The 24,177-nt window shown below is 33.5% G+C and overlaps 2 protein-coding genes across 8 annotated transcripts; one reads left to right on the forward strand and one right to left on the reverse strand.

The window, feature by feature from the left end:
* Nucleotides 1-1,452: 1,452 nt before the first annotated feature.
* On the reverse strand, nucleotides 1,453-6,871 carry LOC106621300 (ras-related protein Rap-2b). 2 transcript variants are annotated; one of them, XM_014240130.3, is made up of 3 exons: nucleotides 6,560-6,871; nucleotides 4,097-4,805; nucleotides 1,453-3,355 (listed from the first exon to the last, which is right to left on the reverse strand). In XM_014240130.3, exons 2-3 carry the CDS (start codon nucleotides 4,493-4,495, stop codon nucleotides 3,011-3,013), a joined length of 744 nt encoding a protein of 247 aa, XP_014095605.1. In that variant the 5' UTR covers nucleotides 4,496-4,805; nucleotides 6,560-6,871; the 3' UTR covers nucleotides 1,453-3,010. The 2 variants fall into 2 exon arrangements, with proteins under 2 accessions (XP_014095605.1, XP_036223799.1); XM_036367906.2 differs by lacking the exon at nucleotides 6,560-6,871 and adding an exon at nucleotides 6,437-6,542.
* Nucleotides 6,872-16,899: 10,028 nt separating this feature from the next.
* Ugt317A1 (UDP-glycosyltransferase family 317 member A1) lies at nucleotides 16,900-21,845 on the forward strand. 6 transcript variants are annotated; one of them, XM_036367744.2, is made up of 5 exons: nucleotides 16,900-17,022; nucleotides 19,764-19,937; nucleotides 19,999-20,089; nucleotides 20,339-20,806; nucleotides 20,929-21,845. In XM_036367744.2, the coding sequence occupies exons 2-5, from the start codon at nucleotides 19,770-19,772 to the stop codon at nucleotides 21,813-21,815; spliced, it is 1,614 nt and encodes a 537-aa protein (XP_036223637.1). In that variant the 5' UTR covers nucleotides 16,900-17,022; nucleotides 19,764-19,769; the 3' UTR covers nucleotides 21,816-21,845. The 6 variants fall into 6 exon arrangements, with proteins under 6 accessions (XP_036223637.1, XP_036223634.1, XP_014085754.1 ...); XM_036367741.2 differs by having other exon boundaries at nucleotides 16,918-16,997; XM_014230279.3 differs by lacking the exon at nucleotides 16,900-17,022 and adding an exon at nucleotides 17,029-17,273.
* The last annotated feature ends 2,332 nt before the right edge of the window (nucleotides 21,846-24,177 follow it).

A 24,177-nucleotide genomic window follows, 5' to 3' on the forward strand; every position in this document is an offset into this window, starting at 1 on the left:
TTTCCTTTTATAATCAGAACGCAGTTTCCCTTCCTGAATGTGATATGGGCTAATAAAACGTAAACTTATAGTTATACTAGCTGTATCCGGTGTGCCCTGCTACGCCCCTTTATATACTCTCAACATGTTGCTACAGAGTATAACAGTTTCGTTCACCTAACGGTTGTTTATATCACCTAAAACTAATCGAGTTAGATATAGGGTTATATGTATAAATGAATGATCAGGATGAAGAGACGAGTTTAAATCCGGGTGACTGTCTGGTCGTCCGTCCATCCGTCTGTGCAAGCTGTAACTTGAGTACAAATTTGTATATCTTTTGGTACACATGTTAGTTGGTACCGTAAGACGGTTGGTATTGCAGATGGGCGTAACCACTACTACGCCCACAAAACGCCATTACTCAAAAATAAATAAATTGCCATAACTAAGCTCCACAATAAGATACAAGACTCTTATTTAGTATACAGGATCACATTTGAGAGGGGCATCTGCAGTTTAAAATTCTTTAAAAAGTGTAATAAAAAAATTCACTCGGAACAATTCTTTAAGAACCTCTTTCGACAGTGTGAAAATGGGAGAAATTGGATGACAATCCCGCCCACTCCCCATATAGCGGCACTGTTTAAAACTACTAAAAGCGCGATAAATCGAGCACTAAACACGCCAGAAAGATTAAATTGTATCTCTGGGATGGTATGAGATGACTTTATAGGAACCGACTTCAAAATTAGATAGTGGGCGTGGCACCGCCCACTTTTAGGTGAAAACTCATATCTTAGGATCTGCTTAACCGATTTTAACCAAATTCGGTACAAATTCCTCTCATATTTCTATGTTATAGTTCGAAAATGGGCGAAATCGGATTACAACTACGCCTATTTCCCATATAATATCATTTTAAGTTCCATCTGATTCTTTCACTTTCCACTATGCAAATCAAGCAACAATGATTGTATCGAGGTAAGACTTTGCGTGAATAATGCGTTAAAAGTATGCCACCTTGTGACCAAAAATTCTCGAAATCAAATAAAAACTGTTAAAGCCCCTTACTGAATATGTGGACCCCATTGCCTATAGTTGTCTTTTTACCGAAAATATCGGTCAATGTGTAAGATATATAATTGAAATTCATATAAAAAAATAAGTAAATGAAACCCACAATAATAATATGTCTTTGTGTCAAAAATTGGTTGAATCGGATCAATACTTCCTTTGATATAAAATTTTGCCAACACCTGAAGCTTTGATCCTTGCAACTTGCGAGAGTTTAAAATGTTCGGTTACACCCGAAGTTACAACTTCCTTACTTGTTATATGTGTGTATATATGTACATGTATGTATAAGATATCAAAATAATATCTAAGTGTGTTGTTGTTTTTATCTACCCATTTTCATTTAAATGTTTAACTTAATTTTTGAAGCAACATCGCGTGTAAAATAAATCCACATATCTGAAAGCAATTTTTTATTATAATTAAATACATATTACAAAACTGATAAATTCTGCAAAACATTTCTACTTCTTTTTTTGTAACTCCCTTATACCAAAAGTTATTTTTTTCTTTCAATTTTTTGTTTCTCAATTAGTTTTGTAAATATTTAGAGATTGTATTTTACACATGCACTCGTTTACCACTTATGATGCATTTTAAAGCATCTTATTGTTTACATTATATATGTGTCGTAACATTCATTATATAGTATCTTGAACTCATAAAAATATTATTGTTGTTCTTTCCTTCTGCTTATTCCATTGCTCATACAAAACATGAACAGAACTTAACATACCATTTCAGTAACCTTCGTAGTCTCAGAAACTTTGAAAACACGTTGTAAATACAAATACGTTGTCTCTGAATTAATACTTATACATTTTTATTTGCACATTTAGTAAGAAATTTTAAACTTAATATAGTCTATATGTACATATATATTAACAGAAATTTTTGACGTCAAGTCTGTTTCGTTAACTTAATTATCTTGTCTTAAGTTTCCTCTAAATTAGTAGATACGGAAAATTCCATTTTCACTTTAGACATTTGAATTATATTATTTAAACGGATGTACGTTTGTATATGTGTGTGTGTTTCAGGGTAAAAAGTCGTTAAATAATGAACTACCACAGCTAAATCATATAAAATACTGACAGTGGTTTAAATATGTGAGATTATACATAGGTACATACATAACAACATTTGATTAGTCTACAGTTGATATAATTCTTTAAAAAAAGTATTTAAATATATTTTGGATTTTGAAAACTTTAATTCTACAAATGTTTACTAAATTTTGCACTCGTTTGAAACATGTACACAATTATAATAACGCATATACACATATGCGTATATAATTTATTTATATACATACAGGTACATACAAATGGTATAAAAATAATATCACCTCTTTCAAAAATACTTCTATCAGTGCATTTTTCTCGAATTACACAATTTGGCGTTTTCTTATTGTTTTATGTCAGTTTGAAAGTCCAATGCTTATTTTCTGGATTAACATATATTCCATTTTCCATAACATATCGCATTAAATTTAAACCAGTTCAACGATATATGTTTGAATATAAGGACAAAGAAGAATGAACACGCCGCTAATTAGTTTTGTTGTTATCATGTTGTATTTTTGTTTTTCTTCGATACATATTCAAAAAAAAACAAAAAAAATGAACAATCGAAATGATGGCTTTAATGGCTCGTACGGAAATTCATATTGCCAGATAAAAGTCTGAGCGAAATTGTGTTATGTATGCAATGTTTTCACCGTAATGGAACCCACCTGTGCACTGACTTATGTAAACATGTATATGTTATATTTCCATAAGCCTTAGTTTTGGTACGTACATTAATACATAACGGAAAAGCCTCACATAAAATGGCATTCACTTTTAGCAGATTCACTTTTAAGCTACAAAATGCTTAACCTCATTTTAGTATTGTTTTTTTTTTTCTAATATCGAAATAATCAGCGCAGCTCCGGTACATCCGTTTATGCCCTTCATGTCATAGTGCATGAGTGACGCTTTAATGTATATTTATGTGATGGGCTCTTTGTGGCGCTTGTCATTCTCGCTGTGGCGATGCTATAGGAAGGTAGTGACTGCCTCCGTCGCCGCACGGCAGGACTTAGGTTATAGCGAATATTCGCTTGTACCAACAACTCTTTGAAAATCTCCACAATGCCTAAATTCTCTTTAGCCGAACATTCGATGTAACCGCTTTTCCAATCCTCACATACAATCATTTCAGTAACCTCATGCTCCACCTGCCGATCAGCTTCGTTTATGTCCACCTTATTACCAACGATGACAATGGGTACCTTGAGGCCACGCTTTGCTATTATCTGTAATGAGGAAATAGTTGCACTTATTAATAATAAATTACAATGAAATGATTCCTAAAATCTGGGCAACAGTATTAAGAAGGCCATGAATCAATTTACGTATATTAGGTAATTATCATTGACCAGATTGGAGCATGGTCATATTCGTATGTATGTGTATATACTTGTATACATATATATAATATATACCGAGTATGTTTGGGCTTTTAATTCGCATTCCCTGGACATGTTTTCAAAGATAAACTTATACAAAGGATGTATAATGTCCTCTCGAATTATCGAGCCTTGGAGAGTACAGAATTGATCAAATAATTGGTATAAATCAAATAACCTTGCATAATCAAAAAGAGAAAAAATAGGAAGTGGTTATACCACATTAATAAACTATTATAGTATCTTGAGTTGAATTTAACCGCGTGTATAATAGTTAAGAGTTTGATAAATGATTTAATATATAGTATTTAACATATACATTGTGATCTTTGGGGAATTCCGCAAATAAATTTAGAATGGTCTATTTTGGCTCTACGCCTTACTGACACTTTGCTTAGCTCATAATTTTAAAGCCATTTGGATCTTTTGTGGGATGACTATCCATTAGTTACAGATGATTTATCTATTTTTTTCTTTGTGCTAACTGCCACAGATATATATTCTTTTAATTATTGCGCTGTCAAACATATGATGCATGCATATGGCATGATTTCATCTTAATATTCACAAAATCAACAATTTACCCACCTGTTTCCTTAGTCTTTCCACCTCAAACCACGATTGTTTATCATCTACCGCATACACCAAGATGAAGGCGCCCGCTGTTGATATCGATAAAGTACGCATTGCAGGGAATTCATAAGAACCGGATGTATCTAAAATATCTAACGTTAACGCCGAGCCATCTGGCAGCTCATATTCCCCACGATGCAACTCCTCCACTGTTTGCTTGTAGCGGGCTTGAAATTTATCATAGAGAAATTGCGAAATAATGCAAGTCTTGCCGACACGTGCAGCGCCCATCATGACGACGCGACGCTGCTCTTTGCGAATCGTAATAGAGGTATAGTCGGTGGTAGAAGCGCGTGTTGTACGCATCACCGCCGCTAAAGAGGGTAAACGAAGGCGTTGACACGGCCCTGGCATGGTAATGTTGAGACGACCGCTGAGTGCCTTTGCGACTGCTCTCAATTGCTTCGAAGTCACAAATAAATACACTAACACTTATTTACTTCCCTTGAAGTCCTGGCGTGCTTGCAAAATTAAATTGGTTTTTTGTTTATTCGAACATGCATAGACACACCTAAGTAGTTTTCATTTCACTTCCAATTTATTGGCAATGAGACGCGAATCTGACGTCTAGTGCACTTTGACTGATTTAATTTAATTTAAATCCATTAAGCAGGGCCTCGCTGATAAAAAGATACTGGAAAATTGTTGGATGTTTGTAAGAACCCTGTGAAAGAGATAAACATCTTATGAAATAAATATCTTAAATAATGAAGACTTATTAGTTAAAGATTCGATATAAAAGCACATAAGTATATTACTTACAAATAGTGATTTCGCAATTTCAAATTAAGACAAAATAGGCCTTACGATTCAACTATACTATGTTAGCGTTATTATTATATATTATATGTTAACTCTTTTCTCAAAACTAGTGTGAAAATATGAATTTTGTTGTTGTTTGCTAATTAGTGGGTCAGCTTAGTGGATATCAAGATAAATATGGGTGAAATCGGACCACTGTCACGCGAACAAAATGACGTTCATAGACATATAAAGCTATCACTATGCCACAAATTAAAATATAAAATTTGCACATGGAAACGCAGGTTTAATGTACATACATGTCTCACAAACCACCACATCTATGTCAATTAACATTCTGGGAACAAATCTACCTAGCACCACCTTAAATAGAGTGAAAATGGTTCTAATAAGATAATAAACACGTCCATTCTCCCATATAGTGATTAATTGGACAATGGACATGACACTGCTCATTTTTCGCTGAAATCCCATATCTTACCAAATACTTGACCAATGTCCACCAAATTCGATGCATATCGTAAGAGATGACAGTTGCCCAATATTTTGCTTCGCTTCGATGTCAACAATCTCATACAAAAACGTACATCGAGCTTATCTGTCGGAGCAAATTTCTAATGCAAAAGTCCTATGTGAATCAGCCATTATTTTTATGGCAGCTATATGCGAGTGTTCCGATATCATCGATATCGATATCCCAAAAAGTGGGGGACTAGTTCGCGTATATACACTGGTCACGCTGATCGTTTATATATATTTACTTTATAGGGTCTCCAACTTTTCTTTTTGGGTGCTGGCAAACTTAATATACCCTCTTTAGGGAATACAAATTCTACGATTGGATTTTACTCAGTAAAACTAGGAACCTTTGTATAAATTAAATAAGACATATTTTTAGAGAAATTACTTAGGCTTATTCGCCAAATATTTCAATTGAACTTTTATGAACGGTAACGAACTCAGAAACACGGATTAGGATATTATTAAAGTCCTGAAATTAAATTAATCTGTGTAGAAAATAGCGATGAAATAATTGGTTGGTATTCTATTCTATTCTAAAAATGATTCAATTATATGAAGATAGTTCCATTCTCCCTTTTCCAGGTGCTTTTAGAAAACGCTCTTTATGAGCATTAAAGCATATAACAGAGTCTGAAAAGCATTTGAACAGAAATTCAAATATTTTGAAAAAATCTGAGCTAAATTTTAATAACTTCTTAATTCGATAAATAATTTTGATTGCCTTTAAAATACATCAAATTTCTTACACTAAGGACAACAGTATAGACATTTACACATTTAGATGAACAGTATTACAGAAATAAAATTCCGACACTGAGACGGATTGTACAAGTATGTGGCAATCACTGAATTCAAATTACTCATACGGAGCGTTAAACATACTGCCCAAGGTTCTTCCTATGAATGTGAACATACTGTTGAAAGGCTGTATGTATTTTTCTTTTACAATTATATTGAGCGTTAGAAATTTCTGTTTAGATTTTAAATTTAGCGCATTGTTCACAAACATACCACATATGTAGGTGTTTCGAGATTGGCGTTAACGGAGATATACAGCATATATATATAATATTTTGTTTTATTACGCCGCCAGCATGACAACATGCAATTCGTGCTCGAAGTCGTTTAGCTTACCGATTAATTGTTTATTTGCTCCGGTTTTTTATTCTTTTATAAGTTTTCCATTTAAAACTGTTACGTTCCATAACTTGTTACTGCTTACTGACGCGTAAAATCTTTTGGTGCACTTATAATTACGGTTATTCATCATATGTTGTCCTTTGCATTAACTTGCTTATACCGTCTTTATTTATCTACTTTCTGTAAAAACTCATTTTGAATGCAAGACTTGAATTTCAGATGTTTTTTTTTTCATTGCTACTTAAATAGCCTTATAATAGTAAAATTTACAGAGAGAGCACAACCGTTGGCACCCAAAGCTATCGTTTATCTGAAGTTTATCACATGGCACACAGACCTTTTATATAGAAATAGTACTATAACAACCATAAACGTATGTATGTATGTAAGTATGTGTACATTCTCAAAATGTATGCGCAATTCTCATTGAATTCGAAATTCTCAAAGGTAAACAACATTTCCGCTCTTAATTAAACCCACACTACTAAGCACATCTACTTTGGATTCGCTTTGCTTTAGACTTGCGCTTTGGCTTCGATGTATACTTTTGTGTGACTACGTTCACAGTTTTCGAAAGGAAGCAGAGCAAAACGAAGTAAAATGTTTTGGCAACTCTCATCGTTTATGCTTTGACAAGCAGCTATCAAGCAAAGCGAGGAAATTTGTGTCTTAAACTGCCATAAGCAGGTTTTTTTAAATTTTTGAGAGATGAGTAGAAAACACATGTCATGAGATGAATTGCGTACGTATTATATTTACAACCAATGCTTAAAAATTCGATCACTGAATTTTCTCTATTTCCATGCTATACCTTGGGAAAGCACAATCAACCCGAAGTGGTTGTGAATAATTCAACGCATTCCATATAGTTGCTCAAATTCTACGCAAGTCAATGTTTTGCCAGTTACGCAAAAGTCTACACTTTCGACTGTTTTGTAGTTTTAGCCTTAAGGCAGCACTTTTATTGACTTATGATATGATATTAATATTATTTTCTGTTAAATAATGTTTTTCCCAAAAAGAAATTTTATACATATATATATATGTATTATTCATCCTATTTTATTTTTAACATTTCGACAATCTTTCACCACCCTTCCAATAGAACAGTTTAATGCTACTCTTGTGGGCATACCATTAAATAACAAATCGATAAAACAATTTATCAAATGTCATAAAAAGCTTTAGCTACTGATTTTTGTGAATGAAAAAAAATTGAAAGTATAACATTTCCTTCCATGAACTTAAGACTAGTCCAATGAAACGGGCAGAACCCGATAGGATACGGCCGTTGCTAATACGACTGCGCCGCTCCACAATTTTTATGCTCCATATTTATTGATCCAGTGCAACTTTCACACCCTCCTCCTATTTGACATAACTCTCATTCTTTGCCAGTCAATATTTGCAAGCATATTTCTCTTTAGTTACATGCTGTGTTTACAACAGTCAGCTGCTCAGCGTTGTTCTGTAGAGAATCACGTTCATGTGTATATAGGTACATATGGTTCAATGATATGTTTCGCCCTGCTGTTGACATGTGCAAGTCAGAAGCAAAACAAAACTCGAAAAAAATTATTAGTTCGTCACTTTCCACAAGAGTAATGGCGGTACATCAGCACACAAACGTCAACTAGACGCAAGTTGCAGACAAGCAAATTTTAACGAACTTTTTGAAGGAAATTTGAACTTTTCATAGGCGTATTGTTGACACTGTTGCTGCACTGTGCTGCAACACTGAGGATGAAAACGTGTTACCTAAGTCGGCTGGCAGCACATGTGACCAAGATTCCTACAGTACTTATACATTCGTATGTTTCTATGTATAATGTTTTATGTGTTTTATTTGGACTGAACTACACTCAACATTCAGTATGGGTGGATGTGTATAGATGATTCAAAGAACTAAAGGCAATTAAGAAATAATATTAAAATATTAAGAACTAAGACTCTTAACCGACTATAAATTTGCATTATGCCCATTTTAATTCAAATCGTCCGCGTTTTATTGATTTTAAAAGCTTCACACGGTTTTGGAAACTAGTACAGGCACGCACAACTTCTTCTGGAATTTTGTCCCAAATTCTGTGCAAATGGCGCTTAAACTGGCCCAGTTTTAAGTTTTGTACATGTTAATTTTCCCATCATATGACCCCATATACAAAAATCCAAAGGATTCCGGAGATGAATGGGGATGTTAATCCGCTGAAAGTAAACAAGGCATATTGTCTTTGCACCACTGCTGAACAATTCTTGCTTTATGAACCGGGGCAAAATCTTATTGGAAGCAATTTGATTTATTGCGAAACATACTGGATACATGAGCAGAGAAGTGTCCAACAACCACTTCCTCCAAATAATATTTTGCACTAAGATTTACTCCTTTATCAATGAAAAGGAAAGGGAGTTTTCCTTTTGCTGATATGACTCCCAAAACCCAGATATTGTGTTTTGATACCTTTCAATAGCTCGTTTTCAGCTAGAAGCTCAGACATACTGGTTGCATAAACGCGGCTATTTTGTGAGTTGTGGCTTGCCTGTAACACAAAAAGTTTCTTATCACAAAATACAATCTCACAAGTTGTTTGCCGGGAAATATGCAAATCACTTCTTTCTCTTCTCATTTGCTTTTGTCGTTCCGTATCTTCACCAGACTTGGAGTTCTGATCGTGTAACTGCGACCAGGTTTTTTTGATATTTCAGCACTACTACTTTTCTTGAATCGAACCACAGTACGTTGAACGAATCTGTGGTTAACATCGAGACTTTCACCGGTTTTCCCTTTGATTCTATTGCTCACAAAATCTGAAACGCGAAATTATGTTGCGTATATTCATAATAACAACTTACTTGACTCAACCTACCAAAGCTTCAAAAAAGTGCGACAGTTATAAGGGCCCACGCTGTAGAGACGTGGGCAAAGCGGTGAGTATGAATGGTAGTTTCATTACATGATTCTTTTTATCTTTCAGGCAAAAATATACTTAGTACACAAAAAATCAGAGAGAAAAAGAAAAATAACCACGACCTCAGAGCAATAGTGATTAAAGCTTCAACTGCATCCTCTCATTCGCACATTAAAGGAAATCAGACAATAAACTCAAAACCAAATTCTGCCGGGTATCTACAACGATACGCAAACTGAAAACCGCAAAATTGTACAGCAAGGCGTATGAGCAACAAGCAGTAGGGTGAGTGTCGTTAAGGCATAATTACCGCTCTTAAACTATCGTAGTTTTGGTACTCAAATGTGCGTTAACGAGCTTTAGAAAGTGCAACTCATTATAATTATGGTGAATTTTTCGGTCACTCCTGATTTAAATCACTTTCCCGATTGTTTGGAGCACTCTAAATTATACAGCAAAATTATGTAAATCGTGAGTTAAATTAGTAAAAACAATTAAAAATCTCTAAAAAAAATATCTCAATGAGTCGACTGCTGTGTATTTACTAAGTAAGGGCTATGTTCAGGCACCGCCGAACATTCGACACTCTTGCATTTATAAGATCAGTCATTGAAAGTTATGTGTCAGATTGCACCCGGCTATCCCTTCCCTTATACTATCATACAGGACACAAAAATTACTACACCTCAAAATATTATTATATTATCTTATCTTTGTGAGATACCTCATTAACAACAACCACAGGTTCGAAAATTACTATATGGGGTTAGGAAAAGATGTAAACCGATTTCGGATATCTGAAAAAATGTGTATATTTTAACATTCTCAAAATAACAGAAATGGACTGGAAATGCTGCTCTGTCTGAATTCCCACTATATACTATTTTTCGTTCATAAATTTGACTGTTTAGCACATGTTGAATTTGAAATTGAATTTAGAAGATTTACTATAATTACATATGTATGTATGTAGATATAAATCTTTTATTTTCTTTACCAATGTAATACTATTTCACAATACACCCAAATGATCTGTTTCCTTAGAATAATTCATAAAAAATTAGAATTAATCAGAATCACGAGATGTCAGTTGACGTCACGAGAAAATCGCGCACATGAGTTCTTACGCACACAACTGCCAATTTAAATGTAAATCAATATCCTTGTTTGCTTACACACATATATGCATATCCTGGACCATAGCTATTAAATGTGAAAACTCATTTCAAACACTGTTTTTGTTGCTAGTGAGATTCTCATGCTGCAATCACAGAAACGTGATGACAAAGTCGAATGCGAATACATGTGACAACTTAAAAAGAAATGAGGTAGATGTATCAATATTGGGTAACTTTTATGTACATGGTAAGAATTTATTACTTATTTAGTTTAAAGTGGAAATTTTAAAATTCCAAGCCGGAATATAATTGGAACCGTATTTAAACAAGTTAACTCAAATCAAATAAGTAAGGAAGATCTTAGTTCGGGGGTAACCAAACATTTTATACTGTTGCAACTTGCAAGAACAAAGGCGGAGGATCACCTCCAGTAAAAAGTGAACCGGACGTTTAAAATTGCTTATGTTAGGTATATGGAGGCTAAGGGAAGTGTTGACCCGCTTTTACCCATTTTGGGCACAAGTTAGTAAGATGAAATAACTTGAGGGTACTATTTGTGCAAAGTTTTATTCTGATAACTTTATGTTTGATTTGTATAATGTAAAGTGAAAGAATCAGACGGAATTAAAAGTTTTGTTCTCTGAGAATGAGGCGTGGTCGTCGTCCAATTTACGCCCATTTTTGCAATGTCTAATAGGCATTTTTGGGTAACTCAACACATCAAATTTGGTTGAAATTGGTTGGTTGGTTCCTAAGATATAGGATTTCCCCTAAAGGCGATGTACCACGCCCCTTTTTCAAGTTTCACACCAGATCCTAAAAACTCTTCTCTACCATCCTGGTTGTAAAATTTAATGCTTGTTGCTTATTTATTCAAAGAGTAATAGCACTTTTATTAGTTTTCAACATAACCGTTATATGGGGAGTGGGCGTGGTTATTATCCGATTTTACCCATTTTGAGTTTGAAGAGATGATAAAATCACTTCTTCTCAGCAAGTTAAGTTGATATAACTCAAGAAGTTTTGAAGACATCTACATTAAACAATTTAAGGGGCGGAGCCACACCCACTTAAAAAAAATTTTGAGCCAACACTAAAATCACTTCTACTCAGCAAGTTAAGTTGATATATCTCAAGAGGTTTTGAAGAGATCTACATCAAAAAATTTTGAGCCAACAGGTGTGCCTGGCTACAGCGATCTACTGTTCCAAATTACAGTTTTACATTTTAATTTGCGGCTTATATATCATATACAACCGTTAGGTGTACAAAACCATTATACTCTGTAGCTACATGTTGCAAGAGTATAAAAATATTGCAAAAGAGCATCCATTATTCGATTAAATCAAGGATAAATTACAATCAAATTTGACATCTTCTTGAATTATTTTAAAGGCCATAAATTTAGACTTAGTTTTATTGCCATACTTGTATTTTAGGCCACGTCAGCTAAAACTATATTAAAAACACCTTGAATGTGGTTATTATAACTTTAGTGGCTTAGGAGAAATTAACATTAAACCTAGTAGATAGCGGGGCCACGCCCACTTTTTCAAAAAATTTTAAAATACAGATACCCCTTCCTAATGCGATTCGTTATACTAAATGACAATATTGTATCTTATTGTGGAGCTTAGTTATGGCACTTTATGTGTTTTCTATTAATGGCGTTTTGCGAGCGTGGCATTGGTCCGATTATGCCCATCTGCAATACCACCATTTTTATGGTGCCAAGAAGCATGTGTACCAAGTTTTATTAAGATGTCTCAGTTTTTACTCAAGTCACAGCTTGCACAGATGGACGACGGACAGTCCAGTGATCCAATGACAGTATAAAACCGTTGGCAGTTTTTTAAAAATAATAATCGAATATGTTTAATGTGCATATCTCACAAAACGCTAAAGCTATATGAACCAAACTGGCGAAACACAAGTTTTTCTAGCACATCCTATTCTTTCTAGCGTCCATCCTTTATCCAAACCAAATTTGGGGCATTACACTACAAGTATTTCGACGTTCTTATGCCAAAAAGGACGAAATTGAACCATGCTTACTTTTTATATATCACAATTTTAAAAGTCATAGGATTCTTTCACTTTACAGTATATAAATCGAGAGCCAAAAAGGCTATCGAAATAAGACTTTAAGCACATAGGGCATTTATATTATTATCTAAACACTTTTGATATCGGACTATAACTTTTCAAGCCCCAGATACCAAATATGGGGACCCCAGCGCCTATGACTGACTTTTTGTCGAAAATATCGTTCAATCCGTGTATCGTTCAAAAATAATCCTTTCCCGATAATGCCCTTAGGTAAAAAATGGGTAATATTAGGTGAATACTTCCGTATTCTGAAAATATCGGACAGTGTGAGTAAAATTCAAAAAATTGCGTGGAAATATGTTCTCGAATATAACTTAGTCCTGCTAAAATAAAATGTCACAAGTTCAGACCTTCTCCTACACCAATATACACGATATAGTGATTTTTGTGGAAAAGTTGTCTTAAATATAGAGAGGTTTAACGCTGTGAGTGGACGAATGTGAATGGACTTTTTCTGGTTGGTCTAAACCCTATACATCTAATATAATGATTTCCGACTCTTTGGTTGACCTTTCGCTGATATATCCAATATATTAAATGTTCCTCTTTTTAATAATATATGTAGATACCAAATATGATTGTAATCCATTCCCGAATTCGACGAATAATAAATGTTAAGCTCCTACTCAACATTCCTTATATAAAATTTGCCAGCACCTCAAAGTATTTCCCTGGCTTTACCCTTATTGTTTTACCATTACGCTGAGAATTCAGTTATCCACCGAAATAAAGTATATTATCTGTCAGACTATTGTGGATAAATGATTGGATGTACGGATTACCACAGGTCTCCTTGCTCCGACGCTTTGTATTTAACATAAAACACTCCAAAAAAGCAATGTAATACAAGTGTAAGCAAAGTGTATTTTCATTTTCATGATTCATTAATGTAATGGTATAAGTTGACTATCGCGTACGAAGGTGATTTTGCCGAATACCGGTTTTTAATAAAATTTCTTTTATGCATTGAAACAAATATCTCAGAAATTTCAATTTCGAGAAACTTAAAGTGCACCTACGGGTCGCTTTTAAGAAGTGTATATTTGATTAAATATCTTTGGGATCCTCGAGCGCGACCTATTAAATGCTTTGGAGAAGTTCTTAAAGTTCGGTATAAAACACTTAGTTAGAAAATGATAAAATAAATGAATGTTAAAAATTAATCAAAACCGTTCAGGCGCATAGACAAAAAGGTAGGGTCAGTGTGTAAATTATAATTGTATTCTTATTTTCATAAACAAAATATAGAATGTTTTTATATTTACGTATATTTCAGTTTTCAATTTGTATAATAGCAGTTATTTTGCATTCGGTTGTTTAAATCGTGAAATCACTCAACAATTTCCTAACGAAGGAAAGAGCCAGCGTAAGATTGCGGACATAATAGGACGTTCCCAAAACCTTGATTTTTCTTACTTTTCGGCACAGAGAGTTGAAAAAAATTTATTTGGAAGATCATCGCAAAAGGTGGCAATGCTGACTTATGGATTTGGAAGCGAACGTTTTTTTTCTGACGTCTGAAAAATATTCCGCGAAATACTACTATAACGTGTAAGAATGCAGGTGGATGAATTGTGGTGTGGGGGTGTTTTTCTATGAACAAACACCTTAACGTCCAAATACTTGAAGATATTATGCTATTTGGCTTTGGTCCTATTTTTATGTCCAATGAAATTCTAATGTAGCCATATATTTTAAAGTTTTGCGAAAAATTATTTTTATTTAATTTCAATTTACCATTACTTTCACATTTACAGTGAAGAGTAAAATTATATATAATATGTTATTTTAATTAATTATCTCAAATAGCTGCTTTTTATTGGCCTTCGCAAAATCTGAATGGATGATCCTATTGTTTTGTCCATAACTGTATGTATATAAACCTGGAATAAAAAATACGCTGCTTTGCTGACTGCGCTGTAGGGATATTTAAAATAATAGAACTGGAACAGTCTATTAACATAGATGGCAAACCAGGAGGGGGAGGAGCCATTTAAAAATGAGGACAAAACTATTGTATTTTTTTGAGTAGAAACCACTCCTCAGTCCAAGATAAACTAAAAAAAATGTGTTTAAAAAGAGATTAGATATACATATCTCTAAATACAATACGGCACAAACTTCAGAGATCTGGCATCAAAGGCAGCAATACTGTAAACAAACCCTACTTTTAAAAGCACACATTCAAAAAGGGTTGCAATGAGGGCAGGAAAACATCAACCTTGATTGGAGCAATATAATAATTACAGATGAGTCAACTTTAGTATTGTTCAACTCCTTGAGACGTGCTTTACTAAGAAAAGGACAAACATATATTCAATGGAGGTATATGGATACTTCTCTGCTCATGGATTTGGTTTTTGAGGTGCTTCACAGAAAACCTGAACGCCGTTAGAATGATAAAATTGTGTAAAAAGGTTTACTGAAGTAAGCTGAAATGCTTTACGGCAAAAAAAAACATGTTTGGATACTGCAAGTCATCAGATGCCAATCCAATACAGGATGTTTGAGCTTTAATGAAAGCCAAAATAACAAGAAAATAAAAGATTTCATTCGGCTAATCCAATATACCTGGAGGCCGTTTTCTGTGGAATTTGCGGAGAAATTTAGTTGCTAGTTGCCATCAAAAATGTCAGGCTATAATAGACAAGGTGGGAGATTGGAGCAAATATTAAATAAACGTCAGCTATAGCAAAACAATTTATTTTAATATAGCTTCTCATTTTTATCTCATACGAGTAGTTGTGAATACCAGACTCCTATTTTCACATTTGACATCAGTCAACCCTTTCATTTGGCCAAAACAACCATAGAATAAAAGCAGAATAGAGCAATGTATTCCATACATACATACAAGTAGTAAGATAGATTCAGATTTAATATTATATATCCTCATATTTAATACATCTCGAGTTCGGTTGTACAGAGAATTGTTGCTCCCATACGTTTTTATTAAAAGAGCGCTAAAGAATCGCTGCTGATCATATGAGGGGGTAATATGATCACCGACAACCGGACAGAGAGTCATTGATGATAAGAGTGAAAAAATATACATAAGTATGTATGTATAAATTTATTCTCGTGCACAGCTTCATAAGGGGTAGAAAACGGGAGCGGGTAATCTAAAAGCATTGTCAGCCAAACATATTGCCTTTCACACATTTACAATCAGTGTTGCCATTTTAAATTAAATTCAACCAGTATTGAATAAAAGTAGTTCGGCAACATTTTCCTCATTTCAGATTTCCTATGTTATATAGATAATCTTCAGGTGGGTAGAAAGCAACAATTTGGATGAATTATTCAATTTGGTCTCTGAAATTGTTTATCAAAAGAAGAAATGGTTTTAACTTTTATTTTTGCTAAAAATGTTTTACGAGTATGAAAACATATTATTGTTAAGTTAGTCTAAAATTTGAATTAAATTTAATTTAATACACAATTACGATTGGATTTTTTTTACCAAAATTTCGAATCTGTATGTACTTGTTAGCATTTAAACATGAAGACGTGGCAACACTACGCACAAACAAATGTGATTGTATGACCATATGCCACAAAATTAACGTATAAATAACCATAGGTTCATATGTATAAATTAGTTTGCACTCGCTTTTATTGTATAAACCTACAAGTAACAAAAGAACCCGCTGTTTTTCAAGAATTTTATACAGCTTAGATCACCTGATCAAAATCTGTATTTTTCGACATAGAGGAAGGTAGTAAAATAACTGTTTTGTGAAAAGGTATTTGTAATGGAAAACATTAATTAAAAGTTTCAAGAATATTTTCGAAACAAAAGTTTATTGCATATTTATTTCTTTTCCTCACCAATTCTGACGTTGCAATGTAGGCACGTTACCGATCATTTTTGGGTGTTCGGTTCCCTAGAAGGCCTATATTCACCCATATTATGTATACAGTTTTAAATCAATCTACTTATAATAACAAATATTATTGAACACTCTACATGTATTTATTTCAACAAAACCAATCAATGTAAAAAATCAGGTACAATTCAGGACCAACAATAATAATAATCAAAAATAAGTACTAAGTGCTAAATAGCATTAACAAATGTAATAAAAATATTCTTAAAGTTATAAATTTTAAAACATAACACGGCAACACACTATAGCAGATTTGAGGCATTTCGACGTTTTAGTAGTAGAATAGTAGTAGACAACCCGTACCAAATGTGTCATTAGTAGTTTATAGATTTATACAATGTTCGCTCTGGAGTCTAGCATGATGTGATCAATTCTCCTTAATACAGTTCTTTATACAGGGGCAACGAGGGTATAAGCTGTCTATTATTTAGAGGGTATTTTTAAAACATTGCAACCGCTGTGGGAGTGTGAAAAATTAAAAATTAAAAAAATATGATAAATACTGGTCAACTAGTTTTTAATAGAGACCCAAAAAGCTAAGAAATCATTTTTAAAGTGCATTTTTTATTTAATCTCAGTTACTATTGCGGTCGTCTTTAATGTCGAGTGGTGATAAGTCAAATAAGAATCCATAAAGAATATTTTGTACATACAATACATGTGCATATATACGTATTACATTTAGGTAGTATTAGTGTATAATTATTTGTGTAAAAGTTTTGTACACATCCGTTTAGAAGTATGAATTACACACATACACAGTGCGTTAGTCCGAAGCACTCACTGATTATAACAAACTTACAAAATTTGCCGGTTTGAAAAATTGCTGTGATAATAATATAAATGTATAGGAACAAGACATAGCAATATCTAGTGACAATTCTTGGCTGGGATTTATAATAGGTGTAATAGAATATTCAAAGTTAATATAAGTATAAAGCTTTGTTAATAAAATTCAAAACCTTAACAATTTGGAGTATGCTATTTTTCGATTTATAATGTTCACTCTTACCTATATACCTTAACATACATATGAATAAATTGTTCCTATACATTTATTTTGTAAAAATAACTTAAAACCAATATTAAAGGTTTCCTTAAATTCATTTTATTCACACAATAACAAAAGGGTTGCATCCAAACAAATTAGGAGTGATACCAAGTATATCTGCATGTAATGTTAAGAAATCGAACAATTTGTTATATTTGCTGTAATACAGAATAATTCAGGAATTCACTTTTTTTGGTAACACCCCGATGTTGGATCAAACAGTGTTATTGTTTTAGCGCGGCCAAAGGCCGGCAATGCCCAAAAGAATTCTACACCAAAGATCTTGGGGCACCCCGGTGTTGGGTCAGTGAGGGTGGTTTATTAAAGCGAGGACGAAGTCTTCTACAAGGAAATGTCAAACCTTCTATTATAATTTCTAAGATATGGCACTTGAGTTTGCCATAAGTGTAACACACAAATATTTTGAACTGCGAGTGCTCCAAAAAAATTATGATCAAAAAGTAAGGTGAGGTGATTATCGTGGCGTGTTGCGCTAAAATTTTGTCAAAAGATCGACTCATATCGTTCCGCAACCACCGTATTTGCCTAATTTGGCTCCATGCAACTTCTGGCTATTTAAAAAACTCAAAAAGCCTATACGGGGATGCCGTTTTGACACGATCGAGGATAGAAAAAGGTCTTGAAGGCTATACTGGAAAAATACTATTCCGGCTAATTCGAAAAGAATTTACATACATTTTAAAACGAGTTCGCTTTACTTTTTGATCATAATAGTACTTTTTTCTTTAATAAATAAAAGAAAACTATTGATGAGTTTCAATATACATAGTGTAATTATAGATTATACATATATGTCAAAAATATATATACATACATATACATTAAGAGTGTTAAATTTATTGATATAGCATATATTAGTTTTGAAATTTTTGAACTTTAAATATTCAGGGGAGCCTCCTTTATCACCCCATACTTATCTTAATGCCGTTTTCGAGATTTTTCTATTCTAAAAACTACCACGATTCATTTCCAAACAAGACCGGAATAAGCCTTAACCCTCCCAAAGCCCACATAAACCAAGTATGAAAATTTCTGTCCTTTCCAATATTTCGCTTTAAATAATATGATTCGGTAAAAAAATGTGATATCGGTCCATAAGAACTCAATATCCTATTCTTATATGTGGTTCAGTTAAAAAATTCGACCATATACATACATATGTGGTATCGCTCGATTTTTCTTTGTATATCATAACCCCCGAAAATGGAAAAAAGTTCCCGTGCTCTCTTCGAATATAACGCCAACGAAGGCGTCAACTTCAACTCCTTTAGCTAGCAATGGTTATACACTTCATAAACAAAGATATTGAAAAAAACATGCCATACATATTGGCGTTTACACAAATTCAAGGTCGAAATGGACGTTATTTTTCTCCTACCGTCTATATATCGAATAAAAGGGTATCCCTTCTCTCTGTTGACTTTATACAACCTACTTCATTCAATATCTGAGGTATCATAATGGAATTAATTCATCATAACTACATTTTATATGGCTATATGAGGCCAAATATCATGTACAACACGTGTTACTTAAATATTGATAAATAATTCCGATAACAATAACTTCATTCGGCATCATTGGTCGTGGGATAAATTATGTTATTGAAACTTAATTTAACTGATTATAAAAGCCAATGATGTTGATGTTGTAGAAAACTTTCCCCAAATATTTTTGAAGAATGCTGCCCAGTTGACAGTCCTTGGACGAATTAAAACCTGGGTCGGTTCTGGATATCTAAACCCGAACGCTGCGGGATGTACTGATAATTTGCTAAGATGCATCGAACATAGTCCCCGCACCATATAAAACGTATGGCACAAATACCGACCCTAATTACTTAGCAAAAATTAAGATTAATTTGTTACTAATTCAATATACACAGTTGAGTATGAATAGGGGTTTACGAACAAGGATAAGATATTAACAGAAATATAAGTTTACATTCAAAGAAAACAACCCAATATAATTGGCTCAGCATTATAAAAATCTGAAATTTCTCCAACGCAACATCAAATCTAATCAGTGCATTTCACACAAACCTGAATTTGTTTTGATCTGTATCTAATATCATCTTATTTCGCACTAATTTCTCTTTTTCAGATTAAAATGATATACCAAGAGTTTTTTCTGTCCATTATAATTCTGCATTCGGTTTCATGGAACATAGTCATGGTAGACGGAGCTAAAATTCTTGGTTTATTTGCACACCCCAGTGAAAGCCATTTCGAAGTAATGCAAAGTTTAATGTTGGAATTAGCAAAACGTGAGCACAATGTAAGAGAATGCAATACTCTTCCAAATTACTCCGTTTCATTTCAAAGTTTTTGTATTTAAGGTTACCGTTTATAGCAGTCACCGCCTGAATGAACGTATAGAAAATCTACGAGAAATAATTGTTGAGCCGGAATTTCCTTTTTGGAAGCAATGTATGTGAGATTACTACTGGTGTTAAAAACTATTTAATTCACCTAATATTTCTCTATTAATCATATGTATTACGTATTACTTGTAAATATAAACAAAGTAAATTCCGAGTAAATTACATCACTTTATAATATAAGAACTTTAACATTAAAATAAGGACCGAAAAATCCTACATTTGTTTTGGGTAACCTCGGTTTCATTCTTACACAACCTCCATAACTTTACTATGTCACTTTAATCATAATCTTCAGTTTTAGAAGTAACGGGTAGCCAAGCAGGAGGCCTCCTTAAAGCAAACGAACTAACCGAAAGGGCAATGCAAAAGTCACTGGCCACTACGGGTGCCAGCGCGGTTAATTACTTCTTGTCAAATGAAGCCGTAAAGAAATTGCTTAATTTGCCTGTCAATGAGTTTGATTATGATTTGATAATTGTGGATTTATTCTACACCGAGGCTTTGCTAGCAGTGGGACATTTTTACAACAAGCCTACAATTGCTATTTTAAACACGAATTTTGAGAATTACATGGATCGTGTGTTAGAGCAAATGGTACCGGCCGCCTGTTCACCTATATGTTATGAGGCTTACAAACCAGAGGCCGGTTATTGGAATCGATTAGGGGTCATTCGTTACTGTTTGTCACGAAGAAAACAATTTATTAAAGACAATTGGGGCGCACAAGAATCGGTGATCCGAAAACATTTTTCACAATTTAAAGGTATATTATAATAATATATAAATTCATATGTCCATACATATATACATAGAAAGCAAGTTCTTTTGCCGTATGTAGTATGTTTTCACGTAATGAATTCAATTTTTTGATATTAATTTTCATAGGCGTGAGCGAACTTAACATCGGTACGTTGCAGGCTGAGTTGGCAGTCTTGCTGCTCAACAGTCACGTCCCATTGTTAACACCTCGACCGCTGCTATTAAATACCGTAGCTGCCGGTGGTATGCACATACGACCACCACGTGAATTACCTTGGTCACTTCGTCGCTTCTTGGATGAATCGCGAGCAGGCGTCGTCTACATGAACCTTGGCAATGAACAACTCTGTACAGACGTACCAAAACACATAATGCAGTTACTCCTAAATACACTGGGCAAACGAAAAGAACGTGTGGTGTGGACTTGTCACGATCACACGGCGTTGAAGAATTTACCTACCAATATAATGGTCCAACATGCAGTAGCACAAGCAGATATTTTGGCACATCCTCATGTGCATATATTTCTTATGAATGGTGAATTACTTAGTATGCAGGAAAGCATAATGCGACATGTGCCTATGATTGGTGTGCCTATATTTCGCAATGAAGTGCGCAACGTGGAATTAGCAGTGCGACTCGGTATTGGAATTCATCTGAACCACAATAACTTGACGGAGACGGCACTCAATTGGGCGATGCAGACCATCAAAGAAGACAGCACATATCAGTTGAAAATTCGTCAGGTGGCCACTACCTTCCGTGATCGGCCGTTAGGTGCTGTGGAAACGTGCATGTACTGGATGGACTATGTATTACGTCATCAGAACGGAGCAGTTTTGAAAACTCTTGGTGTGAGCATACCTTCCAGTCAATTACATCTTTTTGACTTATTTATTTTCTATTTTGCCATTGCACTATTAAGTGTAGGCATGCTAGCTGCTGCCTTTTATGGTATAATAATATTGATGAGAAAACGTGAAATAGGAAAAATGTACTCAAAACAAAGTTAATATATTGAATTGCATAAAATACAAAACAAATTTGTTCTTTGTTGAATTGATCTTTTATTATCGGCCACTGTTTTGCGTCGGTGACTGTTTGTGCCGTAATGACAACAATACATACGTAATAATGTTATAAACCAATCAGTGAGTAGCTATTTATAAAAAACTATGTTACGATCTGGGTTGCTATTAATACTTAACGGTAAAAAAAAGTCGTAGTCATCGACTAGGAGTCGCTTCTAATCGATTCAAGACTGGCTCAGATTCAGATAGATTATAAAAAGTCTGACTTATACTCTTTTGAAATACTACGATTACCGATTAGGCTGTATTTTCGTAGCGTCGTTTTTAAATAAAATAGGCTAAATCGAAAAAATATAAAATGAGTGTGTTTAGAACATATAGAAGTAGTTAAAGATTTCATATGAGTGGTAATTGTACAGAAAGTGTATAATTTAATGCCACATATAGTGCATAATATGAAATAAATTAAAATAATATTTTAAGTCGCTAATAGGCCTTGTTGCCAATTCTTCTTTCTGAAGGGGACATCAGACAAATTCTTCAATTTCTGATTTTTAGCATCGTCGTGAACACCCTACAAGATGGTGGTAACCAATTCACTAACACACTTGTAAAATTTCACTTCTTACACCAGTACATATTTAAAACTAACTTTTTCCTTTTAAATGGAAAACTCTGTTATAAGAGGAGCAACATTCATCATGCAAAAATTTTGAATGCGAAAGAATGCGAGTCACATACCATTTTCCATCAACAATGACCGACATTATTTGGAAAATTTGTTGGAGGTAAGCGCGTGTTAAATTTATATAATATTATTTTGTTTATAGATTCAAAGGGCGTTTTATAAAGTTTTTGAATTTTATTTTACAGAGGAAAACTCTTAATGCGCTGCCCGAGCGGGAAATCGAGTGATTTTGCAGCGCTCCACACTTTGCACGAAGTACATATGTATATATGTAGCGGAGGAGTTCCATCTGTCAGCCGAGGCGTTCGAATGGTTGATAGGTGATATTGAAACGTGTTTTCAGCAGGCATTAGCTAACCTTGGCGAAAAAGTGGGTGCTCTGGTTGCGCAGAGTTTGGGTGAACACGCTACACAGGTGAGCACGGCTGTGCAATTAACTTCTTAATCTTTACTTTGACTATTTTTGAAGTGTTTTTAGATGACACTCAACACTTTCCATTTCGCTGGTGTGTCCGTCAAATAACGTTTCATTGGGTGTGCAAGGTCTAAAGGAAATCATTACTATATCCAAGAAATCAAGAACTCTCTAACAGAAATGAATGCTGTACTGAAGTTCTACAGCTTGTACGTAAACTATCGTGCTTTGGGCTTGTGTGAGGTAATGACAACTTACAATTAAATTATATAACTCTTCCAGATGTATAATAATATATGTATAAGTATGAATAATTTCATCGTAACTGGCCAATGTTGTAAATTTCTATGTTCAATATGTATATACATATACAATATATATTGGAATTTTTATTAAAAATTGTTTCTTTTGTTTCATTTTAGCACAAAATTGAAAGTGGAAGATTTCTTTATATTAACATCTATTTAATAGTCTTTTGTTTGGTTAGAAAATGTCATCAACTGAAAATTTGACATTTTGTTACCACAAGATGTTAGTAAACAATGTTAAAATTTCAGTACCATTTTTTACGATTCTTAACGTGCAGCCAAGGTAACCACCGTAGATAACATATCTACGTTAAGTACCATATTAAATATTGTAGTCCTCAACTTTTTATGTGAAAGTTTACAAAAGAAACCAATTTTTAAACATATTTTATTCAATTTAGATATTGGAAAATTTCGATGCAAAGTCCTCAAGCTGGACTTCAATATCACCATTTTTGTTTTTAAATTATAAAATTTAAGTTATCTATTAGTATTGAGTACTAAATTAATTATTTAAAATATTATTGTTTAATTAGGGTACATTTATGTACCTAATGTGCGAATATCAACAATTAGTAAATTAACAATCAATATTTACTTTCTATAAACCATATACATATAAGGTTTTTAAGAAAAAAATTATTGTAAAAGGAAAATTTAGTCAGTAATGTATATATATGTATATGTATGTATAAATGCTAAAATTTGAAATCTAATCTAAAATAATTACTAAAAAAAATTTTAAATTGTAGTGTGTAGAAATGGAAAGGAAAAATAGAACCACCATGTAAAAACATGTAAATTATAAAAAAAAAATTAAATGAGAATTTCAATTGTTTTATTTATAAGGAAAATGTAAGCCCTGATAGGGTGATAAAATTTCTCTTTCGAACATGCGCATTTTCGATGTTCCCTCATAACAATTTACATTTT

This window comes from Bactrocera oleae, chromosome 4 (assembly GCF_042242935.1).
Source record: "Bactrocera oleae isolate idBacOlea1 chromosome 4, idBacOlea1, whole genome shotgun sequence".
Taxonomy (NCBI): domain Eukaryota; kingdom Metazoa; phylum Arthropoda; class Insecta; order Diptera; family Tephritidae; genus Bactrocera; species Bactrocera oleae.